At 35.3% G+C, this 23,500-nt stretch overlaps 3 protein-coding genes across 3 annotated transcripts; all 3 read right to left on the bottom strand.

The window, feature by feature from the left end:
- Positions 1-487: 487 nt before the first annotated feature.
- LOC109161547 (BEL1-like homeodomain protein 6) lies at positions 488-4,154 on the bottom strand. The gene is made up of 5 exons (XM_019309994.1): positions 3,618-4,154; positions 2,196-3,149; positions 1,696-2,075; positions 1,527-1,587; positions 488-1,387 (listed from the first exon to the last, which is right to left on the bottom strand). Exons 2-5 carry the CDS (start codon positions 3,087-3,089, stop codon positions 728-730), a joined length of 1,995 nt encoding a protein of 664 aa, XP_019165539.1. The 5' UTR covers positions 3,090-3,149; positions 3,618-4,154; the 3' UTR covers positions 488-727.
- A 3,676-nt stretch (positions 4,155-7,830) lies between these two features.
- On the bottom strand, positions 7,831-10,305 carry LOC109161543 (purple acid phosphatase 2-like). The gene is made up of 8 exons (XM_019309991.1): positions 10,012-10,305; positions 9,597-9,797; positions 9,404-9,515; positions 8,997-9,226; positions 8,736-8,874; positions 8,442-8,662; positions 8,165-8,286; positions 7,831-8,050 (listed from the first exon to the last, which is right to left on the bottom strand). Exons 1-8 carry the CDS (start codon positions 10,192-10,194, stop codon positions 7,852-7,854), a joined length of 1,407 nt encoding a protein of 468 aa, XP_019165536.1. The 5' UTR covers positions 10,195-10,305; the 3' UTR covers positions 7,831-7,851.
- A 603-nt stretch (positions 10,306-10,908) lies between these two features.
- LOC109161542 (purple acid phosphatase 2) lies at positions 10,909-13,581 on the bottom strand. The gene is made up of 8 exons (XM_019309990.1): positions 13,046-13,581; positions 12,689-12,889; positions 12,477-12,588; positions 12,152-12,381; positions 11,909-12,047; positions 11,585-11,805; positions 11,352-11,473; positions 10,909-11,236 (listed from the first exon to the last, which is right to left on the bottom strand). Exons 1-8 carry the CDS (start codon positions 13,226-13,228, stop codon positions 11,038-11,040), a joined length of 1,407 nt encoding a protein of 468 aa, XP_019165535.1. The 5' UTR covers positions 13,229-13,581; the 3' UTR covers positions 10,909-11,037.
- Between the last annotated feature and the right edge of the window lie 9,919 nt (positions 13,582-23,500).

The raw sequence follows: 23,500 nt of genomic DNA, 5'->3' as shown, positions 1-23,500 counted from the left end.
AAAACCCATCTTGTAAATTGTAATCGTTCAATTTTAGACTAATAGGCTGCTCTCGTAAAAAGTCAAACTTAAAATTTACCAAGCTCCATCCTCTAACTGTGCATATTGTAGAAGAATAATCTTGTATTAATATATGTATATACTTATTTTTTGTCAGACCACGTCTTTACTCAACGAGTCAAAATTTTATAATATGGTGTGTTTAGTAATCGAAAAAATTATTTATTTACATGGAGAAAAAAAAAAAAAAAAACCCTAAAGAAACAAAAAAGTGATACAACATACATATTAGCATAACACAACCTTTTATTTTTGTTCTTTCCATACCAGGAAAAGAGAAACGTGAAACCTATAAGAATCTAGACTTATTACACCCACCATATAACAAAAGTTTCGAGGCTAAACTCTATAATGTTGTAATCTCCAGTAAATGTGTACTCCCCCTATAAGGCTATAAAAAATGCTGATAAGGATTTCAAAGGAGATATTGTCCTTTCAATGCGGTTCTTTCTGTCATCCAAGAGATGGAACCATCAATGTTTAGCTCATTGAAATATACCAAAACAGTCTTACAAGTGTTCTCAAGTGTATCAATAAAAAGATTTAAAAAAAAAAAAAAAAAAAACAATTTACAGATCAATCTTTGCTATAGAGAGTACAATGTGCTCCACAGCTTCTGCTCCTCGTTCTTTATCTGATAACGGTTTCAAAACTCGAAGAGATGCTGTCATGCTACAAAATCGTGGAAGAGATGGGACGAGCCAAACTGGTGCTGCCTGTTCTCGGGATCTATGTAGTTGAAATCACCCGCCTCGGGCTCCACAGAAGAAGCTGAAGGAATGTACACGTCGTCTTCCCTTGTTGAGACAAAATTATGGCTGCCCTCGCACTGTTGCAATCCCAACGTTAGTGAAACTCCATTCCCATTCCCATTCCCATTCCCATTTCCAAACCTTTCGAGCTCTGGCATGTGGTAAGCAGATGCAGGATACATGAATCTATTGTGGGCTCCATTTGACTGCAGAACTGTATCTGCAGCCCCTCCTCGATCCCCCGTCTCGTACTGACTATCAGTTTCCACGTGGTCTCCATCTCGGAAACTGATGCCAAGATTTGATTCCACCATTTCTACGTTAGAAGCACGATTGGACTTCGGCTGAAACAATTTGCCACTGATGCATGATGGCTCATCTCCGGGAGAAGTTGCTGGTGGTTGGAAACCTTTTTCCTTTTCATCGAAGGCCTTAGTATCACTTTCTGTCGCTTTTGGTGCAATTTCAGATGAAGAATTGGAATCGAATTCAGCATCACCAAACTCTTCTTTGTATATTTCTTCAACCATGGGCTTCCAAAGTCGCACTCGGGCATTGATGAACCAGTTTGAGACCTGAGCTTATAGAAACATTATGACATCAAGAAAACCGGAAAAGCATAGCAATTAACATCATCTTTTTCAAGGAAAATTTAAGATTGGCACAGCTAGTTTGCCTGGATATGCTAATACTTAAACAATGAAATATGCATACCTGGCCTCTTGTTAGGCCAGTTTGCCTTGCTAGCATAGCTTTATCAGAATCTTTTGGGTAGCTGAAAAAGAAGAACCATTTAGATTAGCTCGAACATGTCTAACAAAACGAACAAAATAAGAATGGTAAGGAAAAAGCTATAAAGTACTAAATAACATTTTGGACTCACGGATGAAGAAAGTGCTCAAACAACCAAGCACGCAAGATTGAAACAGAGCTCTCGGGTAGCCCCCTTTGTGGTCTCCAAGCGTGTGGTTGCATCATACCAAGTTGCTGAAGCGCTCTCTGTTGTCTGAGCTGCTGATCCACGTAACGAAGGCGAGATATTCCAACCCCTTTATTATTATCCGCTACATCTTGGTCGCCAAGGCTCTTTTGTAATACTCGAATCTGGCCACTTATTGCATCACGTAAACAGCGGAAGTGACGGGAGATTGTCAGAAGTGCAAGAGCCGTGTAAGGTTTAGCTGCCCCTTCACCAGCTACAACGTCAAATGAAGACACCACCATATGCATCTGATGGTAATATTGTCTGTACCTTCTATCAATCTGTGGCAATTAACATATTATATTTTCAATAACATTCCCCAACAATGCAAGTGTGTCTCGAGAGAAACTTGGAGATTAATAAAAACTGGTAGGTACAAAGAGTTGGATAAGTTTATTTACCTCATCCAGCATAGAGAAAAGCTTTGTGAGTTTGTTTTGCAGTTCCTGCTTGTCATTTGCCGAAAGCTCATTTGGTTCTTGTGGGTTCGAAGATGATCCAGTCACGGGAGGATCTGAGGATTTACAGTTCGAATCAGCATCTACTTCATTCGTACCATTTACCTCCACTTTAGTAGAACCGCGCTCCTTTACAGCTTTCTTGACATTAACTACTTCATCGAGTAATTGTTGAGCAGCTTTCAAGTACTTAGAGTCTGGGAAAGCCCTCCCGATACTTGGCATCCCATATGGAGAACCATCCATTTTCATTGCATCATAGCTGCTCGGAAAGCCAGGAAGCAGATACTCCATGGCCCTTGATTGTTTTGCGTGGGAATCATCAATATCTCCAAAAGATCTATTCCCGCCATTGCCTTCACCCGGAATGGATGGAGGACTCAAGAACGATGTGAAGCCTTGGGAAGGATTCTGAGGTGAAACTTGAATTCCCGCTGGGATTTGCGTGCCAAGACTAAGGGATAATCCTTGACCCTGCATGCTATGTGCAGTTTGAAGAACATCTAGAGCACCTCCCATGGGGTGGTGCATCATTAGCATCTCATTCCTATTATCTTTCCACATACTCAAATCATGTGCTCCAATCTGCGACCCTCTGATGCTTGAAATTCCCTGTTGTGATCCAATAGACGGAATATCAGTGTAGCGACTTTGCTCCTGAGAGCTCTCAGCTATGGTGTCAGAACATAAACCAGACGAAGATGAATAGTTCATAAACATCATAATATTCCCAGGAACAGCTTGTGCTTCTGAATAAGAACCAGGCAAAGATTCCCTTGAATACAGAAAATTCGAGGCATCTTTCTGATTGTTGGAACTGGAAAAATAAGTAGCCATCTTTCCTCTAGGTCATCACCTTATAAGTCTTAAAGATTCTGATTACACAATCATAGCATCCTGCAAATTAAAAAATGCCCAGAATAGAGCAACAGTTACCCATTTAACACATGATAATTAGAACTAAACATTGTATATGAAAGTCACCCATTAACAAATGGAAACCTGATTTATAACCTAGCAGAAATTTTGCAGAAAATAAACATGTTAAAGCCATGGATACAAAGGACTGATCAGACCATTTATAACACATCACAACTGACATAAATTTCAGGTCAACGTTCAAGAAGGATGGTCTCCTCTTGCATTTGCAAAAAAGAAATTTCATTGTATTTACAGAAAGCTAGAAGAAAGTTATGGCTAGATAACTATGTCAACGTCAAGTAATACTAAAAATTAGAATCTGAAAGGTTCAATTTCAGCATTCAGCAAAAGAAAAGAGCAAAAATTACAGGAAAAGAAAAAAAAAAAAGAATGAATAAAATATAAAGTCAAAACAGATAAATAATTGTTTACAGAACACAATACCTGGAAACCTGTATCAAATTGTATCTTGTTGGGGAACAGAACAGCTCCGATCTGCGGAACCAATCTTCCTTGTATCCAAACATAAAAAGTTTCAGTGCTGCGAATCCGAAGTAGCAGAAGAAATCATCACTCCCTTTCTTTGCCCTTGTTCCTTTCCTTGTCAAAAATATCATCTATCCATCATTCTATCCATACCCACGTGAGAGTTAACAGTGACTATACAGAATCACGCACGTACACACATCTCTTTCTATCATTTTCTCTCTCTCTCTCTCCCTGTATCTACATGAAAGCTCCAAAAAAGGTTTCTTTTATTATGTAGTGTGAGAAGAAGTGAAGAAGTTCAACAAGACAAACCATTGCTTTCTCTTTGAATCTCCATATCTGTTTTTGGGCATTGCTTTGTTGTGTTTGGTATCTCCTTATTGTTGTGATTTGGTGTTTGCTTGACTTGCTTCTTTGAATTTGATTGGTTAAGGAGTGCAATCCCTAACTACCAGTTGGTAGACCTAAACCCTCCCTTAAACCTCCGTGGATATAAAGGCCACTTGGCGTTGATGCAATGCCCACCATATATCCTCTTCCTTTTTTCTTTTTTTTTAATCTATTGGTATTTGTTATCCTTGTCTTTATCAATTTTTTTTTTTAATACTACAGAAATCTAGAAAAGACAATATCAGCTTCATATGTAAATAAATGAGGATGACCACATTATAAAAGTGTTTAAAAGATTTGCAAATTACACGCTTAAAAAATGATAAAGCATTATCAATCCCTCCTTACGGGCGTTCTAGTTGTTTCAATAAGGTGATAACAAGTGTTCATTAGTTCATTCAAGTAATTATTGAATATAAAAGTTTTGTTTGGTTTTCTAGTGGATGATGTTAAAGAATTGACATCTATGGTTAATGATGTCAAATTTCGTTCTGTTTGGCGATTTGTGAATTGTGCTGCTCATATTGTTGCTCGGGAGGCTTTTTTTTATGTCAAGTTGAGGGAATGGTTTAATACCCCTCATTTGTTCCTTGTTGTTGACTGTCTTCATCATGATTTATTGAATTAAGTTTTTCTCCTCAAAAAAGTTTTATTATTACATCAAAAAATAAGGATTGAAAAGTTAAAATAAAAATATATTGTATGTGTTTAGGAAAGATAATAGATGTGCTGACTTTCTTGCTAACCTTGGTTACACTAAGGGTTGTGGCACAACGATTTTAGAGGATCCTCAGATGAGTTGCTGGAATTTATTTTAGCTGATGCGGGAAGAGCTGGATTCAGAAGAGTCAAATAATATCCGTTTAGAGCGGGACAGACGCACAAAAAAAGGCATAGCAAATTAGCAACTAAAGTAAGACATAAATAGGAAAATTTAGTTGAAAACAATGTAGAAGTACATATTGAATACATGTAATATTTTAAAATTTTAATTAATTGGAAAAATAAGTATGACGAAAGTAAATAAATATTTGTGCAATGATGTAACGTTAGTTGAGTGCTCATACCAAACTCTTTTAACAAATCATCTAGCCGGCTAAAAATGCCAGCATTGCAAGTTGCAACGTTATTCATGTCGTTTTGGAGCATCTTATACTTTATTAAAAAAAAAAACAAACAAACAAACAAAGAAACCTTATATAAATTAAATACGAAATTACTATTCTCAATCTGTATTTCGTATGACAAATTTTCATACATAGAAAGATAAAACACAATAGGTCACATAAATATTGAGTAATGGACACTTTAAAATACTAAAAAAATCTTCAGGCCAGTTATCCCATCCAAAAGAGGTGCCTATAATTCAGAAAGGAGATTAGTCACTATGTCCGACGATGAAAATCATTGGTACACCAAAAAAAATTTGAATTGTACACGTGACGGAAGTTATACCTATAGAAGTACATATATATCATTTTTCATTTCATAATCGTCTCAACTAAGAAAAAATGAGAGTCTATGTAGTTACATTTTTTGCTGGGTATAAAATTAATAAATATACAGTATATTACTCCATACAATCTTAATCAAATAATAAATATTTATAATATAACTGAAAAAATTGGTGACTAATAACTTTATATATATGTTAAAAAAAATATAATATAGTCTTATTATATTAATAAAATTCATAATAAAACATATTTTGTCCTGACTCAATTGGGTAAGGTATTGTATTTTTTATTTGAAACACAATTTTATATCAACAATGCATGGTCCATGATAAATTATTAAATTGCAACAACAGCCAGGTCAGCATACAGTACTTTACTTTATCTGCTAGATGTTCCTCATTTTCTTTTTATTTTTATTTCGTTACAAATTGATTAAAGAATAATGATATATTATGATTATTATCTTATGATTTCACCTCCTAATTTATTATAATTAACCCAATAAAAAGTAAAGATAATCACGCTTCACCAATTTGACCATCCTTCTCGGAGTTGTCTCTACTCTTTTATATTTTTTTTTTGGTGAGGGTCTCTACTCTTTTATCTTATACCACTTTATAGGCTAATTATTTTGTGGACCCGGGTTCACCTTGCAAGGTGAATTTGAGTCGAAAGGTTCACAATTTATTTTTTAAAAATTCATAATTTGTATACTACGGACATGTAATGTTAACATATATGTAATTGATTACCTTGTTTTGTATTTACAAGTTCCTTTCAAATACTGCAGTAACACAATATTAACAAATTATGATTTAATAATATTGTATTGTATTCACAAATTTCTTGTATTTTGACTTAGAAACACAATTTATATTCTAGAAATTCACAATTTCAATTCTAAAAAATACATAATTTATACGTCGTTTAAGACTATAATCTACCTTGCAAGGTGGACTCTTGTCCATGGTATAACAACTCCACTTTATACTGACATTATAAGCATTGGCAATTATTTTCAACTATATTCATTATTTGAGGTTCTTTGGACATAGGATGGTATGGACTAGTATTTCAGCATTCAACAATTGTGACGTATGATGTGAGATGTCTGGGCCTACATGGGCGATAGCAGTGGGCCAATTACCTATGTAATACCCATAAAATCTTCTCCTTATGAACTCAATCGTTATGCCTTGGACCCGTGTCCAGCATGCTTGCTGGACACGGGTAACAGTGCCGTTAGGCACTGTTATTTCCTTTTTTTTTTTTTTTTTTTTTTTTTAATTTCAGATTACTTTGTTATAGAAGTATATGTTCATAATTTTATTACTATATGTTAATAACTATACATTCATAACTCCATAACTGTACGTTCATAACTCTATAACTGTACATTCATAACTCTATAACTGTACATTCATAACGTCATAACTGTACATTCATAACTCCATAATTGTACATTCATAATTTTCGAAGCTCTATGTTCACAATTTTAGAGCTCTATGTTCATAATTTTATCACTATATGTTCATAATTGTAAGTTCATAATGTTAGAGCTCTTTGTTCATAATTCGATCAATAACTGTACATTCATAATTCCATAACTGTAGATTCATAATCTCATAACTGTAGATTCATAACTCCATAACTGTAGATTCATAACTCTATAACTGTACATTCATAATCTTCGAAGCTCTATATTCATAATTTTAAAACTCCATGGTCATAATTTTATCACTATATATGTTCATAATTGAAAGTTCATAATGTTAGAGCTCTGTGTTCATAATTTCATAATTGCATAACTGTACATTCATAACGGCATAACTGTACATTCATAATCAAAAAAAAAATAAAATAACGCCGTTAACGGCAAAACACGCGCGAAATTTTTTTTTTTTTTAACTAAATGACGCGTTTTTTTTTAAAAACGACGTCGTTTTGGGCCCGTGTCCACAATTCAATGTGAACACGGGTCCAGAGCATAATTTGCCTTATGAACTAGTGCACGTCATTTGTTTTCATCAGACGATACCAGTGGGCCCATTACTTTTTCTTTTTTTTCCACACAGATTTTGAGTTTTGACTGAAGTATGGAGATTGCACCATGCACCAGTCTTCCCAATTCCCATCCAGACTTGACTTGAGTCACAATGATTTCGGGCCGAGGTAAGAGGACCTTTGGAGCAAGGGAATTTTGCCTTTTGTAGACATGTTTTATGTTTTTCTAATGACAAGCTCAATGAGGGCATTTCAAACTATTATTGATTCAAATGTAAAGTTAATCTCCAAGGAGTTCACTAAAATACAGAGAAAAAGAGAGGATAAAAGTTATGGTATCAGAAGATGGTAGTTGTAGAATCATCAACTGGATGCCAAACTCGGTTCGAAACCCACATTGAATCTGCTTCCACTGCATATCCATCTTGATTGCAATGCCAGCTATAGTATGCGTGGGTTCTGTTCTTGATGTCAAGTGTGGCATGCCCAAAACTCGCCTCGCGAAAAGCCGAGTATTCTGGCTGTGGTTCTGTCATGCTGCAACCCAAAAATAAACTCGAGATGAAATCAGTTAGTCTGCTTCTGCAAATGAGACCACATCATCAGATCATATCAATGAAGTCTGAAATATAATAGAATGATATATCTCACATGGTGGCCAAGCCTTCATGGTTTCCTCCATCACCAATTGTGATGTATATAGGGGCAGATTGGTTTCGGACAGGCGTGCATTTCCCATTTACAATGTTGTACGCCACATTCGATATGCGCTCCTGCAACCAACATAAACAGCTAATTTATCACACACATTTCTACAATCAGTTAATGTTATCAACTAGTTAATTATACCCTCTAATTAACCCAATCAGCTAACAACCATTTACCAAACAGGGCCGACACTAATTAGACAAGGTTTGGTTTCACATACCGAGCGTTCATAAGCATGAACATGACCAGCAAAAACAACATCAACTTTGTGCTCCACAAACCATTCCTCGTACATTACTCTCATAGTTTCTCCTTCCATATAGTGATAGTCATAGCTGTTGTACCATGGAGCATGCATAAGAACAATCAACCATGGTGTCTCGTTCCTGTTAACTTTTGTCAGCTCCTGTTTAAGCCACATGTATTGAGGGGTGTATTTGCCTATAAATTAAAAAGCATCAACTTTTAGAGGATATAAACATGAATTAAGTAATAATTGTGTCAATTTTCTTACCATATGCTGAATATGACGACAGAACTATGATATATGCTGAAGCTCTCTTGATTGAGTACCAAAGAGGAGCAGTGCTATTTGATGCTTTATAGGGAACATGAAACCGGTTAGTAAAAGGTTTGAAGGGTTTTGTTTCGCCCTGCAAGAGATTGACCCTTAATTGTCAGAACATCATGGTAGAACCATCAAAATGAATCCTTTGTTGAGAGTTAAAACAACAAGATATGAGTAAAAGGAATTTGGTTTTCTATGATTACTCACAAGATCAGGGGCAAAATCTATCTCGTGGTTTCCTGCAGCCCAAATCCAAGGTTGATAAGCAGCACTTCTCTCAACAAACCTACCCCATGTATCCCATCTTACATTATCATGGTTAGTATAAGTATCTGCATATGAGAGGTCGCCAACAAACAGAACTGTTTGCCCCTTTCTTGGATTTAATTCATAATGTGTGAGTGTCCGGTTTGAGGCAAAACTCTGTCCAAGATCCCCTGCAACAAAACAGCTCAACAGACTTCCCAGGTGAAGGGTATGAATAGCTAAGCATTCATCCCATTTCCTCACCGCTTTCCAAGAGAAAAAACATAGCTTTCAAACTGGACCGACTGCATTAAAATACGACTCCTAGCTACAACTTCCATCAGGATATCAGGTAAAGAATGGTTTACCTATAAGACCAAACGTATAGGGAACATCAGGCCCAACTTCAGGAGGTGTCATGAACCAGAAGGTTCGAGTCGTGTTCCCAATCCCCACCTCATAGTAGTATTTGGTGTTGTACTGCCAATTCAATTAGAAATCAATCCCAGAAGGTATCTCAATCAAACACAAATCAGAAAAGTTGTATATGGAAATAACTACCTCAAGATCCCTAATGGTGCAATGGTGAATGTAACCCGAAGTATAAGTGAAGTATTTATAGGTTTTCATTTTTCCTTTGGCCTCTTTCTTGTGTTTGCTGTTCTCACTCCAGTACAGCACTGTATTCGAACCCGGTTCATCCACAGTCACCCATGAAACAATCATTGCTTTCCCCGCAACATCTCCTTGTGTGATATGAACCTTTCACAAACCACCCACCATTTCAGTGCGCAATTAAACAGCTCAATACAGCTAAAAACCTTAAACTCAACCTCAAAACAGCTTGCTTTTCTATGCATTTTCTTAAAAACTTGAACTTTTGAAGATGCCATTGTTAAGAAAGCAAGAATTCAAACCAAAATTTAAACTTGTGAAGATATCATAGCTAAGAAAGCGAGAATTCGAATACCCAGACCTGTTGAGGCGCATTATATCCGGGAGGCACGCGGAAGACATCACTGTCGAGCGGCATATCCGCACTTTTCTCGACCTTCCGAACATAACTGCTGCTGATTCCGGCGCTGCACAGAATGGCGGCACTGAGAACCACTCCCAGCACAACCGCGACCACATAGTATCTCGTTCTTGGCGCGCCCATCTTTCTCGTACTGCGCACAAACCTCAGCTTTGTCTGTCCTTAGACAGCACCTACGCATATATATATGCACCGTGTAATATAGTACGGAGTATCTTGGAAAAGTCATAAAGAAAATAGTTCTTATATGTTTATATCATGAAATGATCATGCGAAAGACTTGTGGAGACCGGAGAGTGAGTGCCGTAATGATTGGTGGAACAATGGTAAACGACGCAGTGCAGAAGTGGAGGACAAGAGGAAGGTTCTCAGACTTGGTCTTCCAAAATTAATTATCAAGATTGGAAATTTGATTTTATGGCATCGTATTATTGAAAATTTGTTGGTGGGGCGTCACAATCCTGACTATTCTATTTTGGTAACGACCACTATTATTAGATAATTGACTTGGTTAAACATTCTATAGTGCTTTTTTCTTAAAAATCTATTGCTCCAAAACACTAGAATTCAAAAAGCTGCTTAACTAACAACTGATTTTGAGAAAATAATTTTGCATTTAATCAGCCAACTAAATTATTAAACATTTTTCTACAATCAGCTAATGCTATTAACTAGTCAAATTCCCTAACCTAATTATTTACCAAACACTTCCTAAACCCTATTACACATTTTGTTTTCCGCCACACAAAGTTGATTTTTTTTTTCCTTTCTAAAGTTATCTGTTTTATATGAGATTATGGGGTGATATTTAAAGTGAATTCGAGACATGTTTCGTGATTTTCTCATGACAAGCCCAATGAGGGCGTTTCAAACTATTATTGATTCAGATGTAAAGTTAATCTGCATGAGTTCACTAAAATACAGAGAAAACAAAAAGATACAAGTGAAAAAAGTGGCTTGTGGCAATCACAATTTGGTAGTTGTAGAATCATCAACTGGATGCCAAAATCGGTTGGAAACCCACATTGTATCTGCTTCTACAGCATATCCATCTTGATTGCGATGCCAGCTATAGTATGCGTGGGTTCTGTTCTTAATGTCAAGTGTGGCATGCCCAAAACTCGCCTCGCGAAAAGCTGAGTATTCTGGCTGTGGTTCTGTCATGCTGCAAGTGAAAAAAAAATGCAAAATCAGTTTTAGTCTGCTGCTGCAAATGAGATCACATCTCATCAGATCAATGAAGGTATAAACTTGATATCTGAAACAGAATGATATCTCACTTGGTGGCCAAGCCTTCAAGATTTCCTCCATCACCAATTGTGATGTATACTGGGGCAGATTGGTCTCGGACAGGAGTGCATTCCCCGTTTACAATGTTGTACGCCACGTTTGATATGCGCTCCTGCAATATAACATGTAAAACAAGACTGATTATGACAAGTGTTTTCTACTAACAATGAACCTGGTTTTTGTTAGTTTTTCAACATATTAGACAAGGTTTTGTTTAACTTACCGAGCGTTCATAAGCATGAACGTGACCAGCAAAAACAAGGTCGACTTTGTGCTGCACGAACCACGGCTCAAACATTACTCTCATAGTTTCTCCTTCCATATAGTGATAGTTATAGCTGTTGTACCATGGAGAATGCATAAGAACAATCAACCATGGTGTCTCGGTCCTGTTAACTTTTGGCAGCTCCTCTTCAAGCCATTTGTATTGAGGGGTGTATTTTCCTATAAATTAAAAAGCAGGCAAAACAAAGTCAAAAACACCACAATCTTCTCATTATTAAAGCAAATGTATGTTAAAGAAACCAACTTCATTGATCATAATTACCATATGCTGAATATGACGACAGAACTATGATATATGCTGAAGCTCTCTTGATTGAATACCAAAACGTTTCAGTGCTATCTGATGCTTTATAGGGAACATGATACCGTTTAGTAAAAGGTTTAAAGGGTTTAGTTTCGCCCTGCAAGAGATTGACCCTTAGTTATCAGAACATCATGGTAGAACCATCTAAATGATATCTTAGCTAGAGCTGCAAAAGGAATTCTATTTTGTATTATTACTCACAATTTCCGGGGCAAAATCAATCTCGTGATTTCCTGCAGTCCAAATCCAGGGTTGATATGCAGTACTTCTCTCAACAAATCTACCCCATGAATCCCATCTTCTATTATCATGGTTAGGATAATTATCTGCATATGAAAGGTCACCAACAAACAAAACTGTTTGCCCCTTTCTTGGATTTCTTTCATAATGTGTGAGTGTCCTGTTTGAGTCAAAACTCTGTCCAAGATCCCCTGCAACAAAACAGCTCAACAAACATAGTTTCCAACTGATGAAACAACATTAATTTACAACTTCCATCAAGAGATTTGGTAAAGAATGGTTTTACCTATAAGACCAAAAGTATAAGGAACATCAGGCCCAACTTCAGGAGGCGTCGTGAACCAGAAGGTTCGAGTCGTGTTCCCAATCCCAACCTCATAGTAGTATTTGGTGTTGTACTGCCAATTAAGTTAGAAATCAATCAATCCTCCATCACTACACAAGTTTGTTAGCACAAATGCAAAATTCAAAGAAAGTAAAGCAAATGGAAATAAGCACCTCAAGATTCCTAATGGTGCAGTGGTGAATGTAACCAGAAGTATAATTGAAGTATCTATAGGTTCTAATATTCCCTTTGGCCACTTTCTTGTGTTTGCTATTCTCACTCCAGTACAGGACTTTACTCGAACCCGGTTCATCCACAGTCACCCATGACACAATCATTCCTTTCCCCACATGATCTCCTTGTGTGATATGAACCTTTCACAAACCACCCACCATTTCAGTGAACAATAAACAATCCAATTTCCAGATTCTTGAATAGCTAATCTCGATAAACAGTTAAACACAGCTAAAAAAAAACTTAAACTTTGGAAGATACCATAGTTAAGAAAGCAAGAACTCGAATACCCAGACCTGTTGAGGCGCATTATATCCAGGCGGCACGCGGAAGACATCACTGTCGAGCGGCATATCCACAGTTTTCTCCACCTTCCGGACAAAGCTGCTGGTGGTTCCGGCGCTGCACAGAACGGCGGCATTGAGAACCGCCGCCAAAACAACCGCGAGCGCGTAGCATCCACCCATCTTTCTCGTCATTCGCAGCGCACAAAGCTCAACCCTGTCTGAGTGTCTGTCCCTGAGCAGCACACCTGTGTATATATACACCGTATAATACTATTGTAATACCGGCGCGAGCGGGAAATACGGGGAATATCCAAGATTAATATACGAATATGCAGTCCAGTGTCAACAGCTGGAGCGTGTTCGGCACGGATTGAGCTCTGTGTCTTGTGATTTGTGAAGGCAGTGTGGAAAGCATACTTTGCAGAAAATCGTATGAGATTTAAATACAGGGTTGACTGGTGAAGATTGCGGCACAGTAACGGAAGAAAAGAGTATCCCTAGGCCAAAAGCTGATCCATATAGAAAGCCAAGATGCTGATTAATTAATTTTCCAAACTGCCATTTTATGGTTTCCATACTTGCTTAGAGTCACGGGGTGTATGATGAGAAATGAGAATCACAATTATTCCCTCAATCGCATTTTATATAGAAAGTCAAAATAAATTCTTTTATTTCTATATATTTTTTACCATTTTAATTTTAACCTTTTGTTTAAATATATATTTTTTGAATTATATATATATATAATTTCAACTTTTTTTTTAAAAAAATCAAAACGAAAAAAATCCTATATTACAGAAGTTGTTTATGTTAGACTTAAATATATCACATGCATCATAATATGTGACACAGGATCGTACTAACCTCCCGCTATAGTACTTGAGTCGGTGATTGTCGAACGATTCGGACGACTGCAGAGATAACACGAGTATTTTGTCTCTCACTTCTACTCAGCTCTCTCTAGATGCTGTATGATGTGAGCAAAGACTAGTGACCTTATATAACCACCGGTCATCATTATGGTTGTAGGTCTTTAGGTCTCCTAAACCCTAACCAGACTCCTAATCATAATGGTAGTCTAGCTATTAGGTTATTAGTGTTACACCATATATCAGATACTTAATGTTATCATAACTTATGCTAATGTTATAATAATAATGATTAGAGAAATTAAAACGTTACAGTTTATACATTGAAATCTGACCTTCTCGGTCAATAAATAACCATATTATCTTCATTTGTCAATATTTATTGCCATATGAACACTCTTCGGTCAGATCTACAAGTACAAGTGCAACTATTTTTTATTCTTTGCATACTTGTATCACATTGATTTCTTGAGATTTTTGCATCTTCCTCTTACACACCAAAACAAGGTTCAACGATGAGTTCATCGGTTAACAAATTAAATTTTAGTTTTACTTATAATCCATATATTTTGTAAATCAAATGAAATGTCATGAAAAGAAGCATTATAATAGGAGTAAAATTGTAATGTATCATTTCATACGAACCAAAATGAATTAGAGTATTCTTATTTTGGTTTTATTATGTATCGGTTTATAATCGATGAAGATAATGTTGGAAAAATTAGCTTAAAATGGCATATTAAGTGGCTATTTTGTGGTACAATTATCAGTGGGGTCCACTTCCGATTTGGGTCGGGTCAAAGTGGATTCGGGTTCTTCGTAGTGAGACGAAGAGATTGATATATTGTACGCTCAAAACGGATAATGGGTGAATGAGATATTGATTCTCAAAGTAGACCCATTTGAGTTGGGAAATGAAGGGAAAATAGTGGACTTTGTCCCACATTGGTTTGGAAACAAGATTTGCCCCCCTTATATACATGAGCTCTTTTGAAGCTTGTAGAATTGTATAGCATAGAGGCTCTCTCGCGCGGGGGTGCAAATCAAAATTCAACTAGAGGAGATTGAAAAGGCTTGAAATCAAGCCCGAGCTCGCGTGCGCTGGCACCGGGTTCCTTGTTTAGCACAAGGAAAAGAACTTTGTGTTCGAACTCGTGCTAAACCTATACCAAAACTCAACCTTTTCCTTCCCAGTTTTTCTTTTTCCCATATAATATTAATCTTTTCATAGGATTATTATTTTTGGGATTTTTCAACCTTATTACCCAACAGATAATAATTTACAAGACGTGTTGTGACTTGTGTGTATGCAAACTGATTCTCCATGTCTGGTGGAAATATTAATGTAGATCATGACTGAGGAGTTAGGACGGAGAAATAATGAGCTTTACCGAATATTTTTAATTTTTCAATTCCTTACGAAATTGGCGTTGACGGCTGACTTTGGGCTTAGGACAATAGGACCGGCCATATTATTGCATGTGGTCCAATTCAATCGTTATGCCTTGGACCCGTGTCCAGCATGCTTGCTGGACACGGGTAACAGTGCCGTTAGGCACTGTTATTTCCTTTTTTTTTTTTTTTTTTTTTTAATTTCAGATTACTTTGTTATAGAAGTATATGTTCATAATTTTATTACTATATGTTAATAACTATACATTCATAACTCCATAACTGTACGTTCATAACTCTATAACTGTACATTCATAACTCTATAACTGTACATTCATAACGTCATAACTGTACATTCATAACTCCATAATTGTACATTCATAATTTTCGAAGCTCTATGTTCACAATTTTAGAGCTCTATGTTCATAATTTTATCACTATATGTTCATAATTGTAAGTTCATAATGTTAGAGCTCTTTGTTCATAATTCGATCAATAACTGTACATTCATAATTCCATAACTGTAGATTCATAATCTCATAACTGTAGATTCATAACTCCATAACTGTAGATTCATAACTCTATAACTGTACATTCATAATCTTCGAAGCTCTATATTCATAATTTTAAAACTCCATGGTCATAATTTTATCACTATATATGTTCATAATTGAAAGTTCATAATGTTAGAGCTCTGTGTTCATAATTTCATAATTGCATAACTGTACATTCATAACGGCATAACTGTACATTCATAATCAAAAAAAAAATAAAATAACGCCGTTAACGCTGTTAACGGCAAAACACGCGCGAAATTTTTTTTTTTTTTAACTAAATGACGCGTTTTTTTTTAAAAACGACGTTGTTTTGGGCCCGTGTCCACAATTCAATGTGGACACGGGTCCAGAGCATAATTTGCCGGTCCAATTCAGATAAGCTTTGGGAGGAACAAGAATTAAGATTGTGAATCAAAAGTGTGTCTGAGTGGGTGAAACAAATTTTGTGTTTGAGATTATACGTTTGATTATTGTCATATTATTTTGATTGTGTCTTATTATACAGGATTTCTAAAATAAAATACGGGCTATAATTTAATAAGTTGTGAACTAACCAGAGAAGAAGGAGGACTAGAGAGTGAGTGCGAGAATGGTGGGGTGGAAAACGACATAGTGCCGAAGTCCTGCAAAGAAGACAAAACACAAAGGTTCTCACTTCTCAGCCTCTGGTATTGCAATTCACAAATATTTATTAAGATTGAAAACTATACCGACAATTTGTTGGTGGCGTCGTCGTAATTCTTGACTTTGTTCTCTATTTATTTATTTTGTGCTGGACGTCAGTGATGAATAATCAGGAGGTTCGAATTAATTAACCCGATTTAATGAACGAATTATGATAAGTACATATTAAATGAGTAAGAAGATGACGTAACGGAACAAAGGGACGAAATATGTACGAATATAAGTCTCAATTCAAATTATATCATCGATTTGATTTATGTTCTTTTTTAAATCTATTCTAAAAATATAATAAGTCACAATTCAAGTTATATCATTGATTATGTCTCCTTTTATGCTAATAAAGATATATATTTTATTTTAAATATTGTACACTCCAATTTCATTTGACAAAATCGTCTATACTACATTCTTTTTAGAAAAAACTACTCATACACCGTTATAACGTTACTATTTAATTCTAACATTGATAGCTGTATCATTATTATCATTCATTTATGTCTATCATATCTTTTTCATTAAAATTATTATATACATAATTTAACTGTTAATTATATTTTAATTAAATTTATGTAAATGACAAATTATATGTGTGGGTATATCATACATATATATAATGTGTATATACAACTTGAACTATCATTTTTAATTATTTATATTTATCAATGTTTTAATATTGAACATGAATTGTTACGCATTATGCATACAAAATGCTAATAAAATTTATAAAAGTTGATTCTTACACTCATTTGATTCTCTAACCTAAAAATTGTATTTACAATTTGATTGTAAATAATTGGATTCTTGACTATATATCATATTTTATGCAACAACTTTATTCAAGTGTATTATTGCAATATTTTATCACTTTTAAATTTTTTACCATGTGACGTTGATTTTTTTTTTCTTCTTGGGTCACTTTAATGATTGTATACTTTTTAATTTATTATAAAATCATACACAAATCTTTAAAAAGAATAAGATATTAAAATTAAAACTTCATATCTAAAGTTGGGTGATCATAAAATCTTCATAAAGTATTTATTATTAGACAATTCTTTTAGGACTAAAACATTGAGTTTTGTTATTGTCGCATTAGACAGCGATGAGCCTAGCTGCCTAGGCGATGCTCTTTAACATAGCAGTAAAACGTCGTTTTTAGTCATTATTATACGTATTAAAAGGGGAGCGATGTATAAAAGCGACAACATCGACGTCGCTAATTACAAGGTAATAAACAATTAAAACGAGAATTGACTAACCAAATAAACTACTAGGATGAACGCGTCTAGGAGTTGTCGAGTTGACATTCTGAGTGTATATAAAATCAAATCCAAAAGGCCAAAAATCTAGTGGTCAAGCGGCATATAATTCTGATGAGATTGATGCATATAGTTTTTCTAATATAATTTATATATCTTATGTGATTTACGAGTTATTATACAAAAGTAAAATTTATGTAGTGCACACCTTTAAGTTGTGATTGATTTTTCTCGTAACAAAAATAAAAAATAAAAAAATTGTGAAACAATAATTCATTTCAAATTATCTCGCAAATTATGCTGTGCAACCGAATGCACCATGCGCATGATGCATACGATGCAAAACGACGTCGTTTTGGTTAAAAAACGTGCGTCCCACTTAAAAAAGAAATCAGGTTCGATTCCCGGCAATAGCATTTTTATATATCCATAAATTCATAACTATATATCCATAAATTTATAACTATATATCCACAAATTCATAACTATATATCCACAGTGAATGAATGAAGTAAAAATCCACAATGAATGAACTAAATATCTACAATGAATGAACTAAATATCCATAAATTCATAACTATATATCCAGAAATTCATATCTATATATCCACAATAATGCTATTGTCGAGAATTGAACCTAAATTTTTATTTTTTAAGTGGGACGCGCGTTTTTAGTCAAAACGACATCATTTTGCATCATATGCACCATGCGCATGGTGCATTCGGTTGCACAACATAACTATTGAAATTATCTTGGTTGGGCCTCTGCATACATTGAACAAATGTACTTGTACTTTCCAGCTGTATGTTGGGCCTATGTATGAACTTAAAACCTAACCAACAATAAATAGCAGAAGAAAATGTATATGTTTCGCCTCCAACATACACTGCTTATTGGGCTTTTAGAAGTAAACTATTATTCTTTCCAAAAGGTTGAACCACAATCTTAAGGGCCCCATCAATCATTATTGTGTGGACCATAGTCCACACAAGTTGTGTGGACTATATTTTATCTACTATAAAATAATGTACATTCAGTATAAAAATAATATACATTGTATTAAGAGGATATACATTATTTTTGTTCTGAGTGTACATTATATTGTATAGTGTACATTCAGTACAAAAATAATGTACATTTAATATATAAAAAATGTACTTTTTGTTATAGTTCACATAACATTGTGTAGATCATGGTCCACATAATAATTTGCCCCCCCAACCCACTCACCCAACTAAATCATTGGGCCTACATCCTTTAAAAAAAATCCTTGCGCCTACATCAATAATAATAATAATAATAATTATTATTATTATTATTATTATTATTATTTAGGTTATCTCAGTTTTACTTGACTAATCTTAAGTCCACAAGCTAAGATTCTATCTTAGAACTTTTACATAAGGTGATTTAGTTTGTAATTGGCTCTTGTTGCATTGTGATTTGTTCTTGTTGAGTGAGATAAATAGGAATGCTTTGTGGTTGGCTCTTGTTGCCTAAATGAGAAGAAAGAAGATCACTTAACAAGTAAACCATGTTCGAGTTGTTAAAATCTATAGAGAATGAATTAAATTAAATACTTTCATATCTAAATTTATAATAATTCATATAAAATTTTACGTGATAAAAGAAGATAAATAAAGTTATTTCTAATGTATGTCTTTGTTTGCCACAAGAGGGTGATTTGCCAACTTTGGTTGTGGCAAGCTTGCTGTCAAGGTGACACAACAACATGATCTCTATGCATTTGTGTTTAATTGTCCAAGATTATTGACGGTTAAGAGATTGATACAATGTATGTGAGAGAGAACATGGTCAAGTTGTTTTTTATTGTCCAAGATTATTGACGGTTAAGAGATTGATACAATGTATGTGAGAGAGAACATGGTCAAGTTGTTTTTTATTGATTGTATTATGCATTAAAGTTTATAAACCAAATTAGCTCATTCAATTCATCTGATCTATCATCATCCTAAAAACATATACCTGTATATAATCTTCACCTCTACAATTTTATATTTGCAAACAAATTAGATCAAAGTACTTCCTATGATTTACAAACTTTAATGTACGCACTTCAACTCTAAGTTAAAATAATGTAATCTTTACAAGAACTTGAAAAAGAAAGAATTATCCAGTTATGTGATCTTCATGATGATTAGGACTAATTGATATGTCAAAGTAGATGAGGTATATCGAGCAAAGAATAAAGAGGAAGAGATATGATAATAAAAAAAGTTTATAAAGAAAATAATGACGGTTTAGATACCAATGATGGAGAAGACAGCCATTTGAGAGTGAAAGAGTGAAAAAAAATAAAAAATTAAAGTAGAGTTTTCAACAATTCTAACCAATCAATTCAAGTTTAGTAAAAGGGCAGAAGTGTTGGGAGCATTTAAAAGTCTGTTTTGTGATAGACTTTGACAGGGTAGAAGTCCATATTTGAGATAGACGTAACATTCTTTAATACTAAGGGTGTTCATAAGAAGTCAAAGAGTTTGACTTTTGTAGAACCTGCTTTTTGAGTTGGTGTGTGCATTCGAGTTCAAAATTTATCTACCCGGTGAGCTCAAGATTAACATCACTCCCGAGAAGAAGATTACTCAGTGTCACTAGGATCAACTCATTTGTATTGCTCAGATCTTACTCTTTTTTTTTCCCTTTAAATTTGTGGGGGATTGTTGGAAAATTTCAAAGGGAAATGAAGGGGTGGATAGCGCATCATGCGCTATTAATGTGAAACAGCGCATATTGCGCTTATTTGTGGATGATATGTGTCCTTCCTTTTGTGGAAGGGATGGGGGGCTGCTTACTATAAATAGCAGCTCCCAACATCGTTTCAAAACACACCTTGAATTCGAGTCATTTATTCGATTCTCCTTCTCCCTCCCGTCGTCTGAGCAATAGTGAGGTTCGCCTACGCGATTGCTAGTGCAAGCTATCCGTAGTAGGTCTGTGTAGCCGGTCGAAAGCGTGCCAGGGTTCTAATTGCACCGTTACCGGGCAAATAACGCTTTTAAGGTAGTGTTATTATAACACGACACAGATTTTCTTTCAACCATACATCAGTAGTGTCCGTGCTTCTTAAAAGGCTTCCAGATCGCACGTTGGCGTTGCAATTTCCCCAACAGTTAAAAGCGTTATTTTGCAACAGTCAACCTTTAGCATTATGACACCTTCTGTCATACCGGATCTATCAAAGATCACCACGCTTGATGGGAGAAATTACAACAGATGGGCTCAAAGAATGCTTATTCTTTTTGAACAATTAAAGTTGGTTTACGTGCTATTTTCAGTTGCACCTGAACCTACTCCAACAGTGTTCTCTCCGTTTGGTGCTACAAAATGTAATCATGAACCTGATTACACTCCGGGTAAAGAATCGAGAGAAAGCAGTCCTGAAATAGATTACATTCCGGGTCAAGAACCGGGTGTAACTCTGACTCAATTCAGAAATGACAATGCGGCAGCCAGAGGATACCTACTGTCACAAATGAATGACGAATTGTTCGACATCTATGTCAAACAAGATTCGGCAAAAGTCATTTGGGAATCACTGTCAGAAAAGTACGGTGCCAATGGAAATGAAAATCAAAGTGTCAGAACCGTCTACAACGAAAGGAGTAGAAAAATCAAGAAGTTTAAAGGAAGGTGTTTTGCGTGCAGAAAGCAAGGACACCGAGCACACCAGTGCTACCATCACAAGGGCAAAACCAGCAAAAGTCAATCTGACAGAACAAGATGAGTATTGAATCTCTTTAAATAAATAGTTATTTTGAGTAACTATTTTGCTCTAGTTCTAAGGGTTCGCATGAAGTATGGTTATCTTAGTACTGAATTCTAGTTGAGCAGTCTAGATTTTGATTACTTAGTAGTACTTATTTCTTTAGTGTTTTGAATACTAATGACATTGATTGAAATAATTCGTGCATAGATATTGCTCAAATCTTTTACCAAAATTATTTGTATAAAAATAAGAGCATATATCATAGGCTTCAATTGTAATTTAGTGAGAACATAGAAAAGTCATCATTCTTGAACACTCTGTCTAGGAAGATGGTTTTTAAGTAAACTTCGGTTTCACCACTCGACCTGGGAGTTTTTAAGAAGTAGGGTGTTGATCATGCAGGCTAGTTAGAGCGCCACTTGATCTTTACCTGAAATGAGGTTGACTTTCATATGTTGCTAATACAATCAAAGCCTTGCAATAGAAGTTGTTGAAGTACTGCAATAGTAATATTGATCTGCATCCTATGAATGCTTTATATGAGTTTTAAAATTCCTTAAGGGAAGGAAAATTGTGCTAGTGGCAACTCTGAAGTCTCATTGTTGAGAGATATTCCGAATAAATATGAACTTAAACATATTCTTTTTGTATGAGATTAATTTCTTATAAGAATATGATGTGAATTTTGTGATTATGTTGTTCAACTTGATGTAGCATGTGGACAACATTATTTCTATAGCTTACTAACAATGAGCACTTGTATATATATTATTTAAACTCTTGGTTGAGTCATATTGAAATACCTATAATTCCTAGTTAAAGGGTAATTGTGATCAATTAAGATAACCAAGTTTGTTGAAATATATTCAACTGTTGAGCATGTATCAGGCAGAGTGCAAAACTGCTATAATGGTTCACAAAGTAAGTCGGCAAAACTCAGTCTACAAAGGAGCTAAAGTTGGGCACCAAATATCAGTCTGGGTAAGAGATCAAATACGTTTGACAAAATTATTTGTAAGTGTTGCTTGTGGGGGTAATAAACTCCTTATATTTTCATCAAAAGTTTCTCTGTGGTATTGAGAATAATGATGAAAGAGAATGTTTCATGTTAAACATGAAAATCTCAAGGGATTATTTACGAGTAAACGAAGTACTCGTCAAAATGCATGTAAGTTTGGTCAAAAGAATCAACTTACTTGAGGGCTAATTATGAGGATTAGTCGTTGACTCATTGGAAGGACTTGAAGTCCAAGTGGTAATGAATTCGTGGTGAATCCCACTTCTGTGGTCAAACGAAGCCATGAAAAGAGTTACAAAATAGTACACTAGTTGGTCATTCCGACAGTGTGTGTACTTGTGAGGTTGAGCTACAGCTTTTAATGAATTCATAACTCTTTGAGAAAGGGTGGTTTTGTTGAGACAAACCTAATGAATTCATCGCATAATGACATGAGTACAAAGTGCTCTTGGTACCTTATACTCAATTGGGATGGTCTATGTTGAGATAGACCTAAAGAGATCCCTAACTTGAGTGGAAAAGGGCTACCATGGTCTATGTTGAGATAGACCTAAAGAGATCCCTAACTTGAGTAGAAAAGGGCTAACCGCCTCTTATGAAAGATAATGGGGTTATCCCAAGAAGCTGAGTGGCTAAGAAACATGGTGATAACCGTGTAGTTGTGGGAGTGTCCAACACCTTCACCACATTGTGATTCACAAACTGTCATTTGTGTTGCGCAAAACGATGTCTACAATGGGAAACGTAGACACATAAGAGTCAGACATGAGTATGTACGGCAGCTAATAATAAATGGGGTAATCACAATGATTTTTGTGAGATCTGAAAGGAAAATTGCAGATCATTTCACAAAGGGCCTAAACAGAAAGGTCGTCCTTGACACATCAAGGGAAATGGGTTTGGGACCCATAAATACTCTGTAGCCGATCATGGTGGTCTGCGATGAGGTAGACTTGA

This window comes from Ipomoea nil, unplaced genomic scaffold (assembly GCF_001879475.1).
Source record: "Ipomoea nil cultivar Tokyo-kokei standard unplaced genomic scaffold, Asagao_1.1 scaffold2922, whole genome shotgun sequence".
Taxonomy (NCBI): Eukaryota; Viridiplantae; Streptophyta; class Magnoliopsida; order Solanales; family Convolvulaceae; genus Ipomoea; species Ipomoea nil.
This window is presented reverse-complemented; position numbering and strand designations above follow the sequence as displayed.